Source organism: Delphinapterus leucas, chromosome 2, assembly GCF_059928025.1.
Source record: "Delphinapterus leucas isolate spDelLeu-1000000601 "Yukka" chromosome 2, BTC_Dleu_Yukka2, whole genome shotgun sequence".
NCBI classification, from domain to species: Eukaryota; Metazoa; Chordata; class Mammalia; order Artiodactyla; family Monodontidae; genus Delphinapterus; species Delphinapterus leucas.
In genome coordinates this window covers 96,377,040-96,400,345 of record NC_143130.1, presented here as the reverse complement: position 1 = coordinate 96,400,345, position 23,306 = coordinate 96,377,040, and the positions used below count along the sequence as shown (strand labels likewise).

The 23,306-nt window shown below is 47.1% G+C and overlaps 1 protein-coding gene across 1 annotated transcript in view; it reads right to left on the bottom strand.

The window, feature by feature from the left end:
• EHD4 (EH domain containing 4) overlaps window positions 1-23,306 on the bottom strand; it is an 88,410-nt gene that overhangs the window by 13,522 nt on the left and 51,582 nt on the right. The window contains exon 4 of the mRNA XM_022587385.3: window positions 5,841-6,253. Coding sequence (XP_022443093.1) covers window positions 5,841-6,253 — 413 coding nt within the window. The remainder of the gene's footprint in view (window positions 1-5,840; window positions 6,254-23,306) is intronic.

Here is a 23,306-nt window from a genome sequence, read left to right as displayed (position 1 = left end):
GCTCTTGAACACCGCCTGGTCCCCAGGGGCCTGCTTTCCCTGGGCTGGGCTGCAGGTGATGTGCCCCCGCCACAGCCCTCCACCCATCGCCTGGCACCCGCTCCCTCATCCCTGCCCTCATGGTGCTCACCGCTGATGACTGAGGCTGCTGGATAATGGGCCAACCTTTGACGCCAGGCCTCCAGGGCCCTGACGTAACTGGGGCAGTTCCTGTGCCAGGTCTCAACTCCCTCCTCCTCCCACCTGCCTGGCTCTACCTGAGTCATGACCCTCAGGTGACCTGCTCATGCTGCAGGCTGCTCTCAGCCTCAACTACTGGCCTGTTTCGTGGAAGTCCCCTGTTGTACTGCCTCTGCATGGCCTCCCCCTCCTGCCCTTCCCTGGGCATCCTAAGACAATAACCCAGGGTCAGATTCTATGCATGGGCCCTACCTTTAAGAAGCTTATCAAGTTACAAGGTAAATTATAATCCTTAGAATCACAGAGTATTAAATCTGGAAGGGGCTCCCTATATCTGATTGAATTCCTGGTTCCAGGAAGTTCATAGGACTTACTCAAGGTCACGCAACTAGTTAGGAGATGCCAAGCTGGCAGTAGCATTTAACTATCTTACTGCCTCATTCCCTATCTTATAGAATTAACTGCTTTTTGTGGGTATGAATTAAAAATCGTACTGAAGCTGCTGAAGTCTGGAATTCAAAGTGAACTATGTCCTATGGAACAACTTTGAGGTTTGGCTTCTGATTGTTCCTAACTCACAGGGAAGCTTTGGAAAGGTCACGTACTCTTCCCTCCCCATACATAAAAAATGGATACGTTATGGCACACACACTGCGAACACCAGGCACAATGTGGGAAAGACTGCAATCTTCTAGCGGGACAGTGTCTTGTGATTTTCTAAGGACTCTTGGTAAACAAGGGACAGCCTGGGTGGCTGAAATCCCCAGTCAACTTGAAAAGCTCGTGTCTGCCTTTATGTGTCAAAGATGTGTCTCCAAACAAACGCAGGACCCGGGGCCAGATCCGGCGATGGTCCAGGGAAGGAGGTAGAAACAGTCTGATCTTTTGTTCTTTATAATAAGAGAAAATTAATTGAGAGGAAGAGGAATAGGAAGGAGAAGATGGGGAGAAAGAGGAGGTGGGCAGGATGGGACTGCGTGTTTGAAGGCCGGGTCAGGCACTGCCACCGCTGCCCACGCGCTCGCTGAGCAACCCTGGGCAAGCTGTCTCCTCCCCAGCCTCGGCTTGCTCACCCACAACCTGGGGATTACAGCCCTTACCTCACAGGGCTGTGGTTATGAGAATCGAGAGAGAGCACAGATTTGAATGTACTTTGTCCTCTAGAAAGGGGACTAGAAATGTTGTTATTGACTAATGGCCAAAGACCTATAGCTGGAGGGGTAGTAACGCCAGAGGAGGCTTGTGGCTATTTAGTCCTTACTGAATAATGAATAAACTCTATATATTTAAATAGAACATGATGAATTTGAGTTCCAAGTTCTTCATTCACAAGTGAATGACACTGAACCCTGAGGAACGTTTGAACATTGTTGTCTTGTTCAATTCACTCTTTCCCTTATATAAAACTAGAAAAGCCCCAACTCATCAAATGGTGATGACCAAGGGTAAGTCAAATGGCTCAAAATGTCAATTTTTTTCTGGGCTAATAACTCAATGAGCAGAAAAAGATGTACTCCCCTTTAAACGAACAGGGATTTATAGTTCACATTTACACTCTGACACAATCTCATTAACTGTGTCCATGACAAGTGTTTGTATCTCCAAGGCTGAGAAGCATGTACACAGAGTAATACTGGGAATTTCCACTGTGGGCTTGGAGGGCAACCCCCAGCAGCAAGTGCTGGAAGCTTGAGGTGCTCATGGACAATAGGAATGGAAATGCCCATGGAATTTGGATACTGGGGAGACGTGTGGGGGAAGTCAGGCTGGGATACATTGTTCTGCACTGGGCAACCTTAGAGTTGCCCAGGTTTAATATGACCTGATGGAGATCTGCATCTTTGCAGGCCCAGCTGGAAACGTGCAGAGAACATTTAACCTCTGGGGATCAGCACATTTTATATATACATAAATTTACTTTTATTTATTTATTTATTTATTTATGGTTGTGTTGGGTCTTCGTTGCTGTGTGCAGGCTTTCTCTAGTTGTGGTGAGTGGGGGCTTCTCTTGTTGCAGAGCACGGGCTCTAGGTGCGTGGGCTTCAGCAGTTGTGGCGCACGGGCTTAGTTGTTCCGTGGCATGTGGCATCTTCCTGGACCAGGGATTGAACCTGTGTCCCCTGCATTGGCAGGCAGATTCTTAACCACTGCGCAACCAGGGAAGTCCCTGGGGGTCAGCACGTTTTAAAATTGGGTTTACTATGATACAAAAATTTCAGTTCCTAAACTAAAGACCCAGAAGATGAACCCATGGGGTGGTAAGAGTGTGAGGCTTCAAGATACAGCTGATTGGCTCCCACTTGGAGGTTTGTTATTCTGTTGAAATCAGAGCTGGCACCAACAGCACATATGATTCTGAAGAGCCTTAAAGGGCATGTGAGGGGGCCTACCCAGTCATCTGATGGTGGTCTTCAAAGAGACAGGCTCTCCTGGGTGGACACAAGTACTGACACACCCCCAGTAGCTTGGGGCTGCCAACTGAGCTATTTTTAAATGCCCCCTGGAGGACTAAGCATCAAAGGGATAGTCATCAGCCACTGTAGAATGATTTTTACATAACTTAGCCTGGGTCCATGTGGTGAATTTCAAAATGTCTAACTTCTCCCCAGAAGGAATAGGCGGTGCAGACAGACCAGAAAGCTGCCCCTGCACGCTACACGTGACTAAGAGGAGAACACGCTTTGAAGACGAAACTAAATTGCACAGAACTATAGTAAACCCCCCAAATCAATGACCTCTCCTTTTCTTTCTCAGTTTTAGTTGTTCCTTCCTCAAATGTTGACTCATTTTTTACTGAATGAAGGTTTCCAAGTGGGTGGGAACCTTTCCTATCCTTGGGCAGCGTGCTTATAAAGGGTGGGGTCCTACAGTAAACTTGCCTTGCTATTTACCTTTGTGCATTTATCCCATAAACTACTATGATTTGGAGTTTGAACCTTATTTCTTTAACTTGGCTGTTTTAATTATAGCTGAATAAAACTAAATTCTTATTTTCTAAACTTATTTTGGGCTTTCCCTAAATAGGTTACTCTACAAAATCATGAAATGAAACTTGACTAGCATCTTAGATTGTGACATCCTTCAAAGAAGGATGTCTACTGATATCATAAGATACAATCTTTGGGGCTAACCAAAAAACCCACTCTAAAGGTTTCCTGTTCCTTGAAATAGAGAGTTGGGAAAAAAAATATAAATAGAAAAAGCAGGGAAATCATTAAGTTTCAAGAGATCTTTAGTAAGAGTGCCATTTTTCATATTATTAAAATGTCATCTTGGGCTTCCTTGGTGGTGCAGTGGTTAAGAATCCGCCTGCCAATGCAGGGGACACGGGTTCAAGCCCTGGTCTGGAAAGATCCCACATGCCGTGGAGCAATTAAGCCTGTGCGCCACAACTACTGAGCCTGAGCTCTAGAGCCCTCGTGCCACAACTACCGAAGCCTGCGTGCCTAGAGCCCGTGCTCTGCAACAAGAGAAGCCACTGCAATAAAAAGCCTGTGCACCGCAACCATGAGTAGCCCCCACTTGCAGCAACTAGAGAAAGCCCGTGCACAACAACGAAGACCCGACGCAGCCATAAATACATACATACATAAATAAATAAATAAATAAATAAATAAATAAATAAATAAATAAATGTCATCTTTATGATACCTCAAGTTTGACTACTGTAGAACCCGGCAGGACATTAACAACGCATTTCTGGCTTTATTTCTGGATGAGCCACAAATTCTACCTAATTATGGTGGTCTATAAATAGACACACTCCATACCCCAACTCAGATCTGTCACCTCTCAGGTGACATCTGAAAACTTATCCTTTGCATGCTTGCAAAATGACAGCTCGACAAACCTCTAAACTTTGTAGGGTTTACGTGGATGGATAATTTTACAGAATAAACAGAATGACAGATTAATGCAGAATGCAAGGGCATAATAATAAGGAGCAACCAGATGTTGTCTACTCTGGATTTCAGGTGAATGCCTTCCGGACCAGGGAGTCAGGCCCACTGGAGTTTGAATCTATATTTTGTAACTTCAGGCTGGGGAGCCTTGGGCAAGTTATGCCACCTTTTGGAGCTTCAGTTCCCTTTTGTGAGAAATGAAGAGAATGCCCAACTTTGTGCACTTACTGACAGGATCAGACCCTCAGGAAGGGTTGGCTTTACCAAAGGAAAACTGGATCAAGCGAGATGAAGGTGAATATATCAAAACCAAAGAGCATTTTTATGAAATAGAAACACTGCAAAGAGAAAAACTCAGGTGACTCCTTGTTCATTTCAGCAACAAGTTCACAAATGGAACATAAAACTGCAGATGGTGTATAAAGTGGATGGCATTGGTTAGTGGCCAAGGCCACTGTGCTGAGTTCGGCTTCTTCTCTGCCCAAGACTGTTTCCTGCCCCCCTTTGCAGTGTGGTGCTGCCCCAGGAACACACTGACACTGAGAAGCTCAGGCTGGAAACATCCGTACTTCAAACATTTTCCTTTATGAAAAGGAACAAGCCAGATACTATTCTTAGGGAAAAAAAGACAAGCTTTTTTCCTAGAAGTAAGCTCAGCAAGTTGACCGCCCCCTGCCCCTGCCCCCCGTCTCTACACAAGGGCTTTCATTATTCCCGGCGTCAGTACACAGCAGCATTCTGTGCCTCTTTAAACCCAGGCCATGCTGGCCCCTTCACAGGGCCCAACACTCAAGGATGGCAGCGAAGTCCCATGTGCTTGGCACCCCCAGTGAGCTCTCTGCTCTTTATTTATTTATATGACTAATGACAGCTGCATCTTCAGTCACTAGGCCCTCAGCAACGACTGGTAAATTAAAAACGGCCATGGGCATTTAAAAATAGTTTAAAAGATCTTGAAATCTGCAAAGGCTATGACGTCATTTACCAGCCTTGGTTATAAAATCACGTTGGGTGCTACGTACACTGAAGGTAAAGTTCAGCTGAATCAGCTGGAGGAGAGAAAGACCACACGCTGGGGGGTGGGCGGTCACTAAATGGGCAAAAACGGACTTCCTGCCACCCGGGACGAGCAGGGGAGGGAAATCATGTCAGGAGAGCTATAAATCAGTGGATTTACAAGCCTTGCAGAACTGGAACAAAAGTGGCTGCTGTAGTTTGGGAAGGAAGCAGATGGTACTGAGAAGAAAAGTTCAAATAGCAGTGACTCACAGAGCACAGGTGACTGCAGATTAGCTGGGCCGCATGGGAGGAGGGCATGAGCACGCACTGGGTGGGCAGCTGAGCAGAGAGGAAAAGAGCAGAACCAGGGACTATGGGTGGGGCTGGGCCGCCAGGGAGGCGTCTCTTTTGACATAGGAGGGATGCTGCCCTGTGAGCATGCTGGCATAAGGGCGGCGATGACGAGCCACGAGGAGGGGTTGGACGGCTGGTCACCCGCCTGGAAGTCATCCTCCGTGGAGCCCTCCCCGCTCCCCATCCCGCCCCGGCGAGGCCCCCTCCTCAGAGCACAGTGTCCACACCCCAGTCACACCCAGCTCCCCATTCCGTAACGGGGGGTTCTGCACCCCCTCCTCCCCCAGACCAGGCTGCCCAGCCCTGGCCCAGGGATGCTGAGCAGCTGCTGACTGAGTGAGGCAAAGTGAGGAGAGTGTGGGGAGGGTCCCTTGCGGAGGCTGCCGCGGGGGGTCTCCGGCTTACCTTGGCCAGCCTCGCTCGCTTGATGAGGTCATTGAGCTTGCGCACCGCCGCCTTCTGAGGAAGGCTCTGGATGTCTCTGAACAGGTCCTGGGCCTCAGCCTCGAAGAGGCGGCGGTTGTCAGTGTTCTGCAGGGGCTGCGCCCAGAAGGAGCCGATGTAGACGCGCAGCACCTCGGGAGTGTTGATGACCTTGCCCAGGGACCACATGAGGGCCCCGTAGACGCGCATCAACTGCTGCGTGTCCACCTGGTCAGCCTTGTTCAGCACCACGCGGATCTTGTCGTCCTGGCCCCGGAAGGCCTTGATGGCCTCCGAGAACTCGTCTGAGATGTCCAGTTTGTGCGCATCGAAGAGCAGGATGATCCTGTCCACCCGCTCAGCAAACCACTGCAGGACCTGGCAGAAGTCATACCCTGTGGGGAGGGAAGGGCACATCAGTGCAGGCGGTTGCTGCGGGGGACACGCCTGCCGGGAGGGCTTGGAACCACCTGGGTCTCCGGCAGCTGCCGAGGAGAGCGCCCCGTCTCCAAGCTGGAGGCAGGGGAGGCCTCATGACCTGAAAATCATTTCAAATGGGGCACTCTGGGCTGGATGCATCGAGTTAATGCTGGGGACCCTGGGAGCCCTTCCATGGGACGAAATAGGGGATATAGAGGGGCTCGTGGTCACTTTGATTGGGCAATGCTTACTTCCATACGTGTAATTCCATTTAGTCCCCCAGGAGTCTCTTGTTTCACCTAGTACAGTCTTTTGGCTCAATGGCAAAACTGATCAATGGCTCTGTAAAAAATGCAGGCCATGGGTCAAAAGCTCTTAATTTCTGTCAAAGTCTCACCTTTCTGAAAGTTCCAGAACTGGAGAAGGAAGAAAACCTAGAGGCCACTTGGAGTCCCATGGCGTGTCCAGGAAGTACCACAAAAGAGAAATCGCCTTCTCTTTAAGTTTTTAAGAGTGTTAAGGAGATCAAAGGTTGGCCTGGCCAAAACTGTGACCTATATTTATCATTTGGACTATTTATATCCTAAGTATGTTGTAAATATTTTAAAAATTGTGTCTCACAGCCATTCCGAGAAATGGTCTCTTGCCAATTTCTTTCTAAAAACGAGCAGGCCCATGACAATTCTGTTTGGTTCACTTTGGCCATGTACCAATACACTCCAAATCATGCAGCTAAATCAACACTCCTCTGCGCTTGTGGTCAAGATTTTCAGGCATTTCTCCAGGGAGGCAAGTCCCACAAGAAGCAAACAAGAGGGGCCAGTTCCACAGGTTTATTTTTATTCTGTCTGATTAGCTCTGGAATCAGAGCCTCAGTGCAGCCTAATCAGAACCCAGATGGGATTCTTCCTGACCCTACTTTAGTGCTCTTGGCTCTTTTTTAGATTCTGAAAACTTCCAAACACATATGACAGTCTAGAGAATAATGTGATGAAGGCTGATATACCCACCTTGTACCTTTAAGAAATGTTGACACTTGGTCTTGTTTGCTTCACATACTTAAGAAAATGGAAGTCTAGTTTATGTATACAACAAAATACCACATAGCAGTGCGAATGAACTAGATCTTCACTTGTCAGCACAGGTAAATCTCTCACAAATTGGTGAGTAAAAAATCAGCTTCAAAAGGACATGTACAGTTTGAGAACATTCACTTACAATGTAAAAAACAAAGCACCACTCAACAGCCTATGGATATATACTACAGCACAGAAAAAAATAAGTTACACCAGTTTTGGGATTCTGGTTGACTCTGGGGATGGAGGGAGTGAGGCATCTAAGGTAGATGACAAAGTGTCTAAAGGAGGATGAGCTATTAGGCAGAAATAAAGGGGGTCCGTGGACTAAAGTTTCCATGAATTGAAGAACAGGTGTAAGGGGAGTAGGTGGACAAGCAAACTGGATTCAGACACATTTAAATAAAGAAAACATTCAGAAGTGCTGAAGCCCTCTGTGCATCCCTCCCTAAGCCCTAGCCTCAACCTCTTCTCCAGAGCCCCCAAACGCGGGGCTTTATGTCATCACACATGTGCATATGCTGCCAGCTCAGGCTTTTCACTTCTCTTTCTCTCTGCATCACTCCCTGACTCCACTGGGGACAAGGAGGACAAAGGTAGTTCCCGGAACGTGGGCCAGAGTTTATTTTCATTGCTGTCAGTAGCCAGTTTAGATCAGAGGAAAATCAAAGACCTATTGAACGGGTCACAGAGTAGTATGTGGATATACAGAGTCAAGATTCCACTTGAGTTCTGTCCCTCTGAGGCTAGAACAAACCTCCTCCTAAGGTAACACAGGTTCTGTCATTCGAAGCTGACTTGTGTGCCAGAGAGCCCGGATCCCAGGTAGCAGATCCTCAGCAGATGAAAGATGGTGCTGTTCCCTGGGCACCGGGAGGGCATTTCGGAACCACCCACTGAGGGCCCTGCTTGTGGATTTACTTTTCCAATAGGGATGATCGACTTATCTCTCTGACCCAAATCCTCTCTCACTTGGTAACTGAAGGTTCACAAACAGATGAAAGAAAAGGCTGTGTCCAGAGTGCACACTGGAGAGGACACGAGTTGTATTTCGCTGAACGCCCTTCCTGTCCGGTGGGGGTTGCGGGAGGGTCCCTCGGGGGCCACAGACGCTGAAGGCGTGGCAGACAGACTTTTGCCCCACTCGTTAGCAGGTTGGGGTACAGGTAGGTGATCTAGAATCAGACAATCATCTCCTACCAGAGGGTGGTGTTGAATCTTGAGGGAATGATGCAAAGACACAGGGAACATGAGAATTTATTTCTGGCAGAGGTGGCTGAGTTTAGACAGTGATGGTAGCTTCCTAACCTAGTTTTTGAGCCCAGCTCTCCAACTTTCCCATCAATTCTGCGAACAGCCTGATTTTCTGAAAAATTCCTTTTCTGCTTAAGTTAGTCAGAATCAGCTTCTTTGGTTTGCTACCAAGGACCATGACTGGTAAATAATCTATCCCCACATTTGAATATTTCCAAACTCTAGATGCTCTTACAATCAGTGCCAAAAGAAACTTGCCACTCCAATAGCTGTCACCTCCCCCATGTGCGTGCACCGTGCAAATCTAGCCATGCAGACACGTCTCTCCTCCTCCAAGGGCCACCTGGGTTCAGCAGTTGGCCTCAATAGTACCTCATGTGTTTAAACTTTAACTTAAATTTGGGTTCCTAATAGTTATTTTTAAAAAGACTTCATTCTAAGGCTTCAGTGAAATAAAAAGTTACTGGAAACGGAACGGCCAGATGTAAGTTTAATATAAGTGAAGCCAGTACTCATCTCGGGAGGAATGGCTGCATGTCCGTATTCTTCTGTTTTAAAGTAATGTTGAAAGCTTAATAAGATTAAGTAGTATAGGGAAGTAGAACTGTTTTGTTTGTCATCAAGCAGGTGTAAAAGGATTGCTTGTTACACATTAGGCAACACAATCAAAGGTGAAAAAAATCACCAAGTGTCTCAGAAGAAAGCAAAGAATTATCAAAGCCAGGAGAGGTTGGTCTGCTCAATTTTTTCCCCACATACAGTTGTTGTTATTGTTATTATTTTATCATTTTTAAGTGTACAGTTTAGTGGCATTAAGTGCATTCATATTGTTGTGGAACTATCACCATCATCCATCTCCAGAACGCTTTTCGTCTTCCCAAACTGAAACTGTACCCGCCAAACAATGTGTCCACCCCCTCCTCCCCCAGCCCCTGGCAACCACTATTCTATTTTATGCCTTTATGAATTTGACTGCCCTAAATACATCATATAAGTGGAATCATACAGTACTTGTCTTTTTGTGACTGATTGATTTCACTTAACATAATGTCCTCAAGGTTCATCCATGTTATAGCATGTATCAGAATTTCCTTCCATTTTAAGGCTGAATAGGTCTTGTCAATTCTTATACCTTCATGATATAAGAAAGGCACCAAATATCTACCAAAAACTTCCAGCTGATTTTTTTTTAAATTATTTATTTATTTATTTATGGCTGTGTTGGGTCTTCGTTGCTGTGCGCGGGCTTTCTCTAGTTGCGGTGAGCGGGGGCTACTCTTCGTTGCAATGCGCGGGCTTCTCACTGCGGTGGCTTCTGTTGTTGCGGAGCATGGGCTCTAGGTGCGCGGGCTTCAGTAGTTGTGGCTCGCGGGCTCTAGAGCGCAGGCTCAGTAGCTGTGGCACATGTGCTTAGCTGCTCCGCGGCATGTGGGATCTTCCCGGACCAGGGAATGAACCTGTGTCCCCTGCATTGGCAGGCAGATTCTTATCCACTGTGGCCCCAGGGAAGCCTGTTCCAGCTGATTTTAAAGAAAGGATCTAGTTTAATGATATGTTATTTAGTTTGCCTGCTGAAGGAAAATTATTCAAAAGGACCTAGAGACCACTGATTCTCAAAGCCTGGTCTTGCATCAGAATCAAGTATGGGATTTGTTAAAATTTAGACTCCTAGCCTCTCCCTAGAACCATGGAATCAGAATCCCTGGGGCTGGGCTTGGTGACTTGCATTTTATTTTACTTTATTATTACTTTTTAGAGTATACAGATTTAATTTTATTTTTGGCTAAATGAGAGCTGTTTACAAAGCCTCTACAACACATTTATACATTATTCTGGCTTTAGTAAGCATAGGATGGTGAATGAAACTGAAGCCTGCAATGATTTATGGTTTCCACTGAGGACTGGTCATCATTCTGAATAGAAAAGATTATATTTTAGGCACAAGGGAAATGAACTATGTAGTAACTTCAAAATATAATATTAGAAATATTTATGCATGCAGTTCTTCAGTAAACTTAAGAGTTTGCTTTCTTGTCCTCTGGCACTTTTATTTCAAAGTAGAGAAGGGTGACCGGCATTTTATAAGCTCTTCAGACAATTGTAATGCCCAGTAAAGTTTGAGGATCACTGCCTTAGAATGAAGACCAAGGCATATGGGATGGCAAAGATGTGTCTGTGTTATTGCTGGTCGGTAACACAAAACACATTTAAAATAGTTTCTTTTTATTCTAAAAAGTTACCAATACGTGGTTAGATGGTACAGCACAGAACTGAGGAAACACAGAATTTAAATCTGCTTATTTGAAGACGGATTTTAAAATTCATGAAAGCTCTGCCATCTTTGCTCACGCTGGGCCTAGGCCCTGGCAAGCCCTCCTCCTCTGGCTTAGGACCTAGAAATCTAGCCCAAATCCTCGTCATTCTTCAAAACACCTGGGGGAAACTTGAGTGACATGTTACTTAACTTCCGTAACCTCCAATTTTCTCATCTGTAAAACCAGGTTGTTGAATGACTGCATAAGAAAATGCCTTTAGGGCTTCCCTGGTGGCGCAGTGGTTGAGAGTCCGCCTGCCGATGCAGGGGACAGGGGTTCGTGCCCGGGTCCGGGAAGATCCCACATGCCGCGGAGCGGCTGGGCCCGTGAGTCATGGCCGCTGAGCCTGCGCGTCCGGAGCCTGTGCTCCGCAACGGGAGAGGCCACAACAGTGAGGGGCCTGTGTACCGCAAAAAAAAAAGAAAATGCTTTTAACATGCTCAGCACAATGCTGAGACTTAGTAAATTTTCAATAAATATAAACTTTCATTATTAATTCTGCCCCCCTCCCTCACAAAGGTGGACTCAGTTACTCCCTCTTCTGAGCTCCCAGAGTCCTTTGCTTATTCTCCTACTAAACAACTTTACACAGTGGATTATAATCCAATGGATATACAGGGCTCTCTCATTAGATCATAAATTCTTTAACCGCAGGGACCACATCTTCCTCATGGCGGCACAAGACAGTGATTATCATTGTGGGCTTTGGACTCAGGCTGCCTGGGATCTAATCTATCTCCATCACTTACTAATTCTGTGACCTTGGGCATGTTACTTAACCTCTCTGTGCCTCATTTCCTCATCTGTAAAATGGGGCTAATAATAGTATCCATATACTTCATGGGGCTGTGGAGTTAATGTATGTGAAGCATTTAGAATCATCTTGGTACCTAGAAAGCTCTCCAAGATGTTATCTACTGGTTATTTAAAAAATCCTCGTATCTAGTCCCCAATGCATGGCGGGGGCACAATAAATATTTGTTGAAGGATGCCTGGCTGGGGTGAGGTATAGTCTGCAGTCATAGAGAAAACAAAATTAATTAGGGTAAAGGTGACAATGCAATGATGCTTGAGCCAAGTGAGAGAATCAGTGCTCAAAAAATAGCTAATAGAATATACCTACCGAGCACAAACCATTCATATTTTACGAATAGAGCTAGTGGCCTTTCTTTCCTTGCTTGTGAGACAGAGGGAGTTCTACCAGCTGGTCTTAAAGACCCTGGGTTATTCCTGAAACAGAGCGATGGTTTCAACCACAGGATTCCCCTCTGGCTTAGGAAAGGCCTGTGCACACCTGCGCTGGCTGGGACAGCTCGGGGCAAACATTCTCGTACTCAACGGGCAGAGAGCAATGAAGTGCCCCAGAGGTTCTGTTACAGAGGGCGGTCAGAGCCCTGTCACCGCTACAGTCAGCCACACTATGCTAAGTAGGTCTGTGACGAAGCTACCACTTAAAACAACATGGAAAACCAGTGGCCCTCCCTCAGATTGAACGTACCCTTGGCTGCTGTCTTTTTGGCCTACATAGTGTCCTTACATTTTGAGCTGACTGTCTTTGGTCTGGACAGCACTGTCCACCTGGTGCCTACTTCTGAGTGGAAACACTACAGCTGACTCAGCCTTAGAAACCCAACTGTGCCCTCCAGCCCTCCTGGGCTCCCGCAGCGTGCCCCTAGACACCCAGAGAACTGTACTCCATTAGTTCACAGGTGTCTCTCAACTGGGCCGGGAATGCCTGAGCGGGGGGCCCTTTCTACCCTGCTTCCTACACTGACTCAGTGTTTTCTGTGGGAAAATGTTCAAAATGCCCTTTTTTTTTTGGGCCGCACCTCGCGGCTTACAGGATCTTAGTTCCCCGACCAGGGATCGAACCCAGGCCCTCGGAAGTGAAAGCAGAGTCCTAACCACTGGACAACCAGGGAATTCCCCTAAACTTCCCTGCTTGAAACAATCTTTTTGAACACGTCGCTCTGGAAATCGAAAATACACTAAACATCTTGGAATTTAACAAGACATCTCAAATACAAATTTTTTTAAATGGATTAATTAATAATTATCAAGTGCCTAGGATGTGCTTGGAACTGTTGCTGAGGGACATACTACCATAAAAATGAGGCTGCTAGCTTTACCCTGAATAGCCCCAAACTGGAAATAATCTAAATGTCCTTTGGCAGGTGAAGGGATAAACTGCGGTGCCTCTATGCAGTGGATTACTACTCAGTGATAAACGGAATGAGCTACTGACACATGCATCTACACGGGTGAATCTCAGAAACATGCCGAGTGGGAGAAGCCAGGCACTAAAGAGCACATACTGTACGATTCCATTTATATTAAATTCTAGGACAGGCAAAGCTAAGCTACAGTGACAGAGAGCAGATGAGGAGTTGCCTGTGGCTGAGGATGGGGCTGGGACTGACTGCAAGGTGGCGCAAATGAAGAAGGAACTTCTCAGGGTGACAGAAACTTTCTATTTCTTGAAGATGGTGGTGGTTACACGAGAAACACGAGTGCATGAGTAAATTCGCAAATTTGTCAAAAATCAACAAGCTGTACAATTAAAGTGAGTGCATTATAATGTACTATACTTCAATAAAACTGACTTAAAAAGTAAAAATAAATAACTAAGAAAGAAAGGAAAAGAGAAGAAAGGAAGAAAGGATGGACGGAAGGCTGGAAAGAAGAAAGAAAAGGAGAAAAAGGGAGAAGGAAAGAAAGGAAAAAAATCCAAGGCTGCCAAACTTGTTTGAACATATACGTCTCCACAAACTGCTGAGTAGATCAGGAAGTTGAAATCTGTTCATCAGGGAACTACGTCACAAATCTGGGCATGTATGGAGCTGGATTTAGCAAGTCGAAATAGTCTTAACCACAGAGGTTAATGTAAAATTTGGCTTGTCCACTGAAACTTTGAGAGTCGTGTAATTTCACAGTGCCTTGCCTCGTGGCCAAGGTGATTAAAGAGCCTTTCATGCTGACAGATCAGGGAAGAGAATGTTCTGAGTTCATGAGAATCAGTTCCAGCTGGGCAGAATGCAACAAGGCCCAGGGTGCACACAGATCTGGGCGTGTGTGTGTGTGTGTGCACGCATGCAGGTGAGCTTGCATGTGGGTGTAGTGTATGTATGGGTGCAGGTAAGAGTGTCCGTGGAGGGCACAGGAGTCGACACAATAATAGAACTGTCCCCATGATGCTCGATACATGTTAAAAATTCATCATTCAGTTATAGACATTTTAATTCTATAAGACTTTCCAATGGAACTTTTAACAGTCTGGAACAAAACAGACATGTAATCAGTCCAGTTGTTTAAAAATACACTTTCTATCGTTGCAAAAGGACCCCAAAGCTATATAGCTTTGCGAGCTGGGAAAGAGACTTTGTCCTGTGGATGATCCCAGCTTGGCATTCCTGGCTCCACGTTCTGGGAACAACGGGGGGAGGCAGGAAGGAAGGGGCCCTTTCCACCCAATCAGGGGCTTCCGTCACAGCCCTGTGGAGACCGTGGTCACCATCCCTGCTGAAAAGACCCACCAGGAAATGGCATCTGAGGTTTCAGCAGTGGCCGCCTGGCTCAGGTAAACACAGGGCGGGGACCCTGAGGAAGCAAATTTGGTAGGCTATTTTTAATAGAACAACAGAAAAAAATGCTTCAGTTTCTTCCCAAAGCCAAGTTTCCTATTACATGAGTTTTAAACAAAGTGTGTGTCAATAAAAGGATGCAAGATAATGGAGGACATTCAGACCGAGGCCAGGTTCTCTCTGCCCTTGCCCTTAGTGCCCTTCTTGGGGTGGGCAAGGCCACAGCCCAGGACTCTGCTCAGACCTCTCCTCCTCTTTGGCAGGGCCCTGGCCTGCTCCTCCCAGAGCTAGCAGCTCCGTTGCAAGCAGGGCATTCATACCCCTTCCCCAGCACCTACGGTGTTGGTTTGTGTCACACCGGCCCCTCTCCCAGAGTTCCCCGAGGTGTCATGTCCATCTTTGTGTCCCTCCAGCACCTAGTCAGTTGTCCAGCACAGACTGTCCAGACAGCATTGAGAGTGCTGGCAGTGCCCTTAACTGCCCTTCCTGTGCCCGGGCTCTGTCCTTTGCCATCCAGCCCTCAAATGATCCTCGCCCCTTCTCAGAACTCAGATAATCTCCCCAACTGTGAGTCCCTGATTACTTCTAGAATAAATGTCTACAGAGTCTTGGCGACTAGCCCCAGCTTACCTCCCCAGCCTTTTCTCACAGTTCTCATACTAAACTATCCTCCCCATCCCAAAAACCACACTGGGCTCTTTGCTGCTCCTCCAAAGCATCCTGCAGTTCCCTGCCTCTGACTTTCCCTTCTGCCTGGGATGCCTTCCCTCTTTCCCATCACCAGTTACCCATCCCTCTGGGGCACTTCCCCGCAGGAGGCCTTCCCCAACCCTAGCGGAGCTGGACCTCCCCACCTCCTGAGAGGGTCTGTTCTCTGCCACAGCCTGTCCTCTAGATGAGACTGTCATCATGTCTAGAACCCAAAAGCCTAACGCAGAACACTGTACACTAAGTCAGCTTCCCTGTGACATATTCTTCAAGCATCAGTGATGTTTCTTTCATAACACTTATTCTCTATAATGATATATTTATTTGGTGATTATACGACCAAATTCTGAGGGCAAACAACACCACTCATTCCGTTTACCACCTTACACCCAGGATCTACCACTGAACATAGTAGGTGCTCAATAAATATTCCTCAGAAAAAAAATTAACTTAACCCAAGGCCTCACAGCTACTTCCCAGGGGAGCCAGGATTCAAACCCAGGGAATCTGATCCCAGAGCCTGCAATTTTATCCACGGCGTTGCACTGTGTGTACACCACGATGGTGGGATTAGAGGTGATTTTTATTTTTTTCTTTTCGGTCTTTTAAAAAGTAGTTTTTAAGTGTTTTACGATGAACATATATTATTTTTGTAATTAAAAAAATAAACATGGAAAAAATCATTGGCCCATATAGGACTGGGCTAGCAATATTATTGAGGTGGCATTCCCTTGCTTCTGTACTGGTGTTTACAACTAGGGTCTGGACTTCTAGTGCTTTCCAGCTTACTGCCATCTCAAGAAACCCTGCGGGTGGTGTCTTTGCTACACACCCCGCTGTGGACAGAGGCAGCCCCCCTTCAGCTGTGCCCGAAGAGCAGCGGGAACACGCAGGTGTGCAATGAGTACTCCTGCCTCCCTCCCCACCTCCCCTCTCATCTCCAGCCGGCTTTCTCCTCCTCGCAGCTGACCAGACACACAGTTGGGGTGGGTGGCGTGGGGGTGAGCTGATACTAAGCCCCTTCCCGGATCCAACAAGACTCTCAGAGAGGACGGACACCGCAGCCTCCACATCTGCACAGCAGTCACCTCTTTTTGTGGAGGTTCAATGTGTGCTCCCCTCAAAGTTTTCAGACGGTGATGGTCACCGCTTGGAGAATGTAACTGGCTACAAGAATATCCCCACAGTTACAGAGTTCCCTGCCTCCCTGTGCCTGGCCTGAGGGTGGTCTGGCCACTGAACACATCACATTTTAAATTAAACCAAGGACCGAGCCTGTCCTGGGGTGGGCTTGGTGTTGTTTATCCTCTAGCTTCTCTTCCCACTCCTCTCCCTTTGGAATTTAGTCCAAGACCTTGTGAATTAACTTTTCTTTGCCTGTTTCCTCCTAAAATAAACAAGCTAGCCCCACAGCCTGTCTCTCCTTCCTCTGGGGGATGTTGTGAAGATAACGATGGGGCAGATGGTGCCACGTGACCCCGAAGAGCCTGCAGGTCACGAAATCACAGCATACCATGGACAGATGGGGAACTGAGAAAGGCTCTACCTGAACATTTAGCACGGTGAACGTGGCTGCTTCTGGTCATGTGACCAAGCGAAAGGGAAAATTGGGTTTCATATTTCATTTTCCATTTCAGGTTAAAAATTAGGTTAAGAAGCAGGTCTGAGCCCTAGAAAAAGACAGCAATAGTACACGGCATTTGAGGCTCTTTGCTGGAGAGAGAAGTTGGTGAAAATCTACTAGGAAAAACCTACATGTCCTGGAGCCTGGTTCAGCCACTTCACTTTACATGGCCTCAGTTTCTACATCTATCAGATGGGTCAGATGATCAATATGGATTCCTTCAAATCTTAAAGATATATATGGTGGTTCTGAATATCAAGCTTTTCTGAAACAAAATATCAAATTCTCAGGAAAATCCATTTAGTGCCTGTTAGTAGATACCATCAAGTTCCATTACCAGCATAAGAATGTAAAACCATCTGGATGGTTACAGGAATGTTCAGTGACTAACTCTAGGGGATAAGATTAGCAAGGAACACATTTCATTTTATTATATTCATTCCACTGGACTCGTGTGCTATGGCATCTTGGGCTGATCCGAAGGTCCTTGCATGTTTCCATAGCAGCAGTTAGTTGCCCTGAAAGATTAATGTCCTTGCCATTGAATTCCAAACTCCTCTATGCTGAAAGAAATTACCAGAGGAAAAGTCACAGAATTTGAGACTTTCAAGGATGCTGAGGAAGTCATCAGATTCAACCTTCTAATACTATAATTAATAGAATCCAGGAATCAAGTGTCATGCACGTGGAAATTGCCCCTTCCTCATTTTCAAGTGGGCTTTGTGCACCTCAGTGAAGAAGGTCTCGTACAATACGTCTATAAATCAGACAAAGGCAGTCTGTACTTGTACTGGATTTTCTTGAGGCAAAATGCCAATGGTATATAGACTCCACCCAAGTGTGATGAGGCCAAATATTTACAAACAAGGCTTCAACTTGGACAATGCGTCTTGTCATTTTGTGGTTCAGAAGGGCAAACAGACCATGTTTCTTCAAGTCATAATTTTCCACAGAGAAATGTTAAACCCAGAGGGTGACAACTTTGGATCAACAAATGACTTGCAAGTGACCTCTGACCCCGACCCCCTGCCCTGCCCTGTTTCTCCTTTTAAACATTCCCAGCGTGGAGTGAGTGTTCTGTGAGCATTTGGACGACAGCCAGTCAATGAACACCAGCTCCAGCAACTAAGTTATCAGCTAACCCACTCCGAAAGCCAAACCATTACTCAGAGATAGTTACTTCTGAGTTTATGTCACAGATAGGAAGACAGATCAAGTCAGGGGGGACCAGGTAAGCCCACATTGGGGTCTTCATTTAAAAAAAAGACTCACTTATTTAATTAAATGTAAGTCCATGTAGTTACCAACAGTATTTCAAAATGGTCAAATATCTCCGGAAAGGAACTGCTTTGAGAAGATCTGTAAATATGAAAAGATGCTCAACCACAAGAACAGTGAGAAGTGAAATTAGAATTATAATGAGATGCCATTCACCTATCAGACAATGCAAAGATAAAGCGAAGATGAAAACAAAATCGGTAATGCCCTAAATTGGGGAGGATGTGTGGAAACAGGCACTTCTGTATTGTTGGTGGGAATGTAAACGGGCACATCTTCTAGAGAGGGCATTCTGGCACCAGTTAACACAGTAAAAAGACCACAGTTCCTTTTGATCCAGCAATGCCACTGCTAGGAGTGTATCTTACAGTTACACGACTGTGCAAACTGTATATACTTGCACTGTATGTGCAAAACTGTCTGTATTCTGTGGCACTGTCTGTAACAGTAAAAGGTTAGAAACCGGGCTTCCCTGGTGGCGCAGTGGTTGAGAGTCCGCCTGCCGATGCAGGGGACACGGGTTCGTGCCCCGGTCCGGGAAGATCCCACATGCCGCGGAGCGGCTGGGCCCGTGAGCCATGGCCGCTGAGCCTGTGCGTCCGGAGCCTGCGCATCTGGAGCCTGTGCTCCGCAACGGGAGAGGCCACAACAGTGAGAGGCCCACATACCGCAAAAAAAAAGATTAGAAACCGCCTGAATATCATCCATCCAAAGGACACCAGCTATGAATTCTGGCACAGCTATATGATGGAATATGAAGGAGGCAGCTCTAAAGTCCCGACCTGGCTGCGCTCCAAGATTTACTAAGTGGAAAAATCTTGGTGCAGAGCAGTGAGCAGAGGACCTTCTTACTCAGAGGAAGCCCAAGAGGCTGCTGCTGGGTTTTGCTCTAGGAGAGGAACTGGGAATGTGGATGGGACAAATGTTCTTCACCATTTAACTTTCTGTCACTTGAATTTTTCATCTCAACATGTGCACACATCCACACAAAACGGTGGTACTTCCGAAGAGTACCTGAGACAGGCGAAACGCTGAATAAGTGGTCTGACTCGTGCTTTGCATCGTGATTTGGATTCGAACAGGGCATGGTTTTGAGAAAGAGACGAAAAGAATCCTGATGAACTGGAGGTTTCTAGAGGAAAGTGTCACGGCACATGTGAGAAATACCCCCAGACACCAGAAAGAGGATTATGGCAAAAAGAACTGGAAACGTGACAAGAGTCGGGGCCCTTGCCACGAGAGGACACCTCCTCTGGGTCATTCTCTGAAGCAGGTTCCCCGCAACGGCATTCCGTGGCTGCATTCTCTCAGCACCCTTTCTACAGACCTACTGTCAAGTCTATTGTGCTCTCTGCCGTCAAACCTGGAAAACCTACCAAAATGGACTTGAGCTGTGTCCCACGTCCCTTTCACCAGTGTGAAAGGATAGGGCGGAGGAGGTAAGTGGTGGGGGGTGAGATCTACTCTCTGGGGTAATTCTGGGGCACTTGGCCGAGCTGACCCTGCGATCCTGGTGGGTCTTTTGGGGACCACCCCAGTTCCAGGAAGTGAACAAGACTACCATCACCAACAGTTCTTCAATATGACTGTATGCCAAATGGCCTGTACACGTTATGTCGCCTTATCTTCCAAGAACTGGGGTGGGGGGTTTCCTCACTTTATAAAAGTGTAAACTGAGGCTCAGAGGGTCCCACAGTAAGGTAGGGGTGCTGAGATTTGAGCTCAGGTCAGCCTCCTCCAGGGCCCACAATGATGGAAAACAAAGATGCCCTGAAAGCGCCGCTGTTTTCAGCATGTTTCTACGTCCACTAGCTGGAGATGCCTCCCCACCAGCACGGGCACCTGAACCTGCCCTCTGTCCACTCTGGGTCCTCTCACTCTGAGCATGTTTCAGAGCTAATGCCTATGGACCACTTAGGTATTGACATGATTTTACAGAGGAGGAAACTAAGGCTCACAAAGGTGGAATAACTTGCCTAGGTCACCCAGCTGGTCAGTGGAAGAGCCAGGGAAATGGAAAAATGTCCCAGGCCAGTGTTTCTCATATGATACTGCTCTTCTGCCACCTAGAACCCTGCATTTACAATCGACCACTCCTACCCTCCAGTCTGGGGGCGGCCCCCATGGGTGCACAGTGATGGTAGGGCAGAGAGCTTTTGCCATACATAACATTAGGGATGGAGGTTATATAACAAGAATGTCTCCATTATAGCAGTGAAGTTATTAAACATTTGAAAATATAAATGAGAATCTTTAAAAAAAACTCTTTATTTTTCTCTAGAGGTTCTAAAAACCCTAACTTCCAAAGAAGTCTAGAATGGTTTGGGGGTGCTCCTGTGTGGAGTGAAGGCACAGGCGGAGGACAGCAGTGTCAGGCCAGGAGCCCCTGTCAGATGCTCATGAGGCTAGAGTCACCTGATTACCTGGTGACCACTGTGGGGTAAAGTTACCTCTGCTCCCTGTCAAAGCCCTCACCTGGGAGGATGTTGGTTAGTCACAGATCCCGGCCCAGCGCTGCGCTGCCTCTCACCCCACCCAAAAGACCACCCCCGACCACTTACATCCTCCGCCCTATCCTTTCACACTGGTGAAAGGGACGTGGGACACAGCTCAAGTCCATTTTGGTAGCTTTTCCAAGTTTGTGATCATCTCTTCTTTCACCTGGTTTGGAGGTGGCAGAGAGCATAGGAGTGGGCAGGCTCAGCACTACCCCAGATTCCTAAAAGTGGGGACCTCCTGCACCAGGACCCCTGGACACGCAGTTTTCTGCGTCTCACTCCAGATCCCCCAAATTGTGCTTGAGGCCAGGAAATAGCACATTAGCAAGTTCCCTGGAGCCTGAGAATCACTGCTCTAGGGCTTCAGTGCATCATTCACAGGGTAGAAGGGGAGCAGAGGGGAGACGGTACCTGAGAACAGGTATGACAGAAGAAGAAATGACAGCGACAACCTGGCATCAAGGGAAGAGAAAGCCAACCATCCACCAACCAAATGAACACACAGAAACTGAGTGGCAGAGCCGGGCTGGATCTGTGACTGCCCAGTATGAGAAAACCTGGCTGTTCACAGAGATAATTCTGGGCAATCAAGAGAAGGTTAAAAAAGATAATCCTTCTGTTCCTCTCAGAATAAAATCTACGTGCTTCCCTAAGTCCAACAGCTCCCACCAGCAGCCCCTCCTGACCTCACTGCTCACCACCTCCCGGCCACTCTCCAGCCTCCAGCCTTCCCTGACCTGCCCGCTCCCTCTGGCCTTTGCCTGCAATGCCCTTCCCCCAACTCTCTGCCAGGCCAGCCCCTCCATTCTGTAGGTCTGAGCTTAAATGCCACCTCCTCGGAGAGACCCCCTCTCACTACCCATCTAAAGTAGGACCACTCAGGACTTCCCTGGCGGTCCAGTGGTTAAGACTACACAGTGCTTCCACTGCAGAGGGTGCATGGGGTCGATCCCTGGTCGGGGAACTAGGATCAAAAAAAAAAAAGAAGGACTATGCTTGCTGTGGGACTCTGCAATTGTTTCCTTCAAGTTTTTGTGTCAACTTCATTTGTTCTGCATTTTAGCTCATCCATCTACCTCAACCACCCCCCTCCACCCCCGTATGTTTCAGGAAGCAGCAACAGGGTCTATCTTGGTGCTGTTAACACTAAAGCACCTGGTACCTGACACATGGTATGTGCATGAGCAATGGACCAAGAGGACCTAGCAGAGCATGCTGCAGGGTGGACATTCAACGTAAGGAAGCTTCTTCCTCTTCCCACTACCCTTTTTTTTTAAGGATTTTATTTATTTATTTGGCTGTGTTGGGTCTTCACTGCTGCACACGGGCTTTCTCTAGTTGCGGCGAGCAGGGGTTACTCTTTCATTGTGGTGCGTGTGCTTCTCATTGTGGTGGCTTCTCTTGTTGCAGAGTAAAAGCTCTAGGTGTACGGGCTTTAGTAGCACACGGGCTCAGTAGTTGTGGCTCACGGGCTCTAGAGCGCAGGCTCAGTAGTTGTGCTGCACGGGCTTAGTTGCTCTGCGGCATGTGGGATCTTCCCGGACCAGGGCTTGAATCCGTGTCCCCTGCATTGGCAGGCGGATTCTTAACCACTGCGCCACCAGGGAAGTCCCCCACTACCCTTGAAATGAGAATGCAGGGCAGCATGTACTATCTTTCCCAAAGACTACTACCAAAAACCACTAAAGGAAAAAAAACCAGGAGGTTTGGTGTGTATAGGGGAGAAGTGTCAGTTATGTGGAAATGTGCCCCATGTGGTACCTTTCCCCAGTGCTGTCTTCTCAGTGTGTGTGCGTGTGTGTGTGTGTGTGTGTGTGTGTGTGTGTGTGTGTGAGAGAGAGAGAGAGAGAGAGAGAGAGACAGACAGACAGACAGACAGACAGACAGACAGACGGGCAGGGGTGTTTATATCATTGCCTCTTGTGGTTAACATCCCGTCTGAGGGTTGACTGGGCTCAGCTGGGTGGGTCTCGATTGGGGTCTGCCATGAGTTGAAAGTCAGGTGGCAGTTGGGGCTGGAATCATCTTAGGCTCAACTGAGCTGGTCCTCCACGGCTTTGCTCCTATTTCAGCTGGGCCAGTCAGAGGCTGCCTGAGCCTCTCGGCTGCCCCATGTGACTAGCTTGGGCTTCCCTCACAGTATGGTGGTCTCAGGGCAGCTGGACTTTTAAAATAGTGGTTGGCTTCCCGAGAATAAACATGCCAAGAGCTCCAGGTGGAACCTTCAGGGCTTCTGATGACTTAGACGCGGGAAGTCATACAGCATCACTTCTGCTGAATTCTACTGATCAAAAAGTGAGCCAGAGGCCATCCCAGATTCAAGGGCATGAATACTGGAAGGCATGGTTCATGGTTGGCAGAGGTGGGAGCAAGAGGCATCTTTGGAGACTGGCTACCATGCTAGCTATAGGATTGTGGACTTAATTTCTTTGTGTCTCAGTCTTCTCTCCTATAGAATGGGAGAGCAGTTCCTACCTCATACAGCTTTTGTAAGGAGCATATGAGTTAATAATATATGGAAAACACTTAACAAGGCACCGTGCAAGTGTCAGCTATATTATTAGCACTCAAAAGAGTAAGGAGCAAACCTTTTCTCTAATTAATCTCTGCATCCCAATGTCTATGAAATGTTTTATGATCATGAGTTGCTCTCTATGGGAAGTAAGAGAAGTACCCTTTCTCCAATTAAAAAAA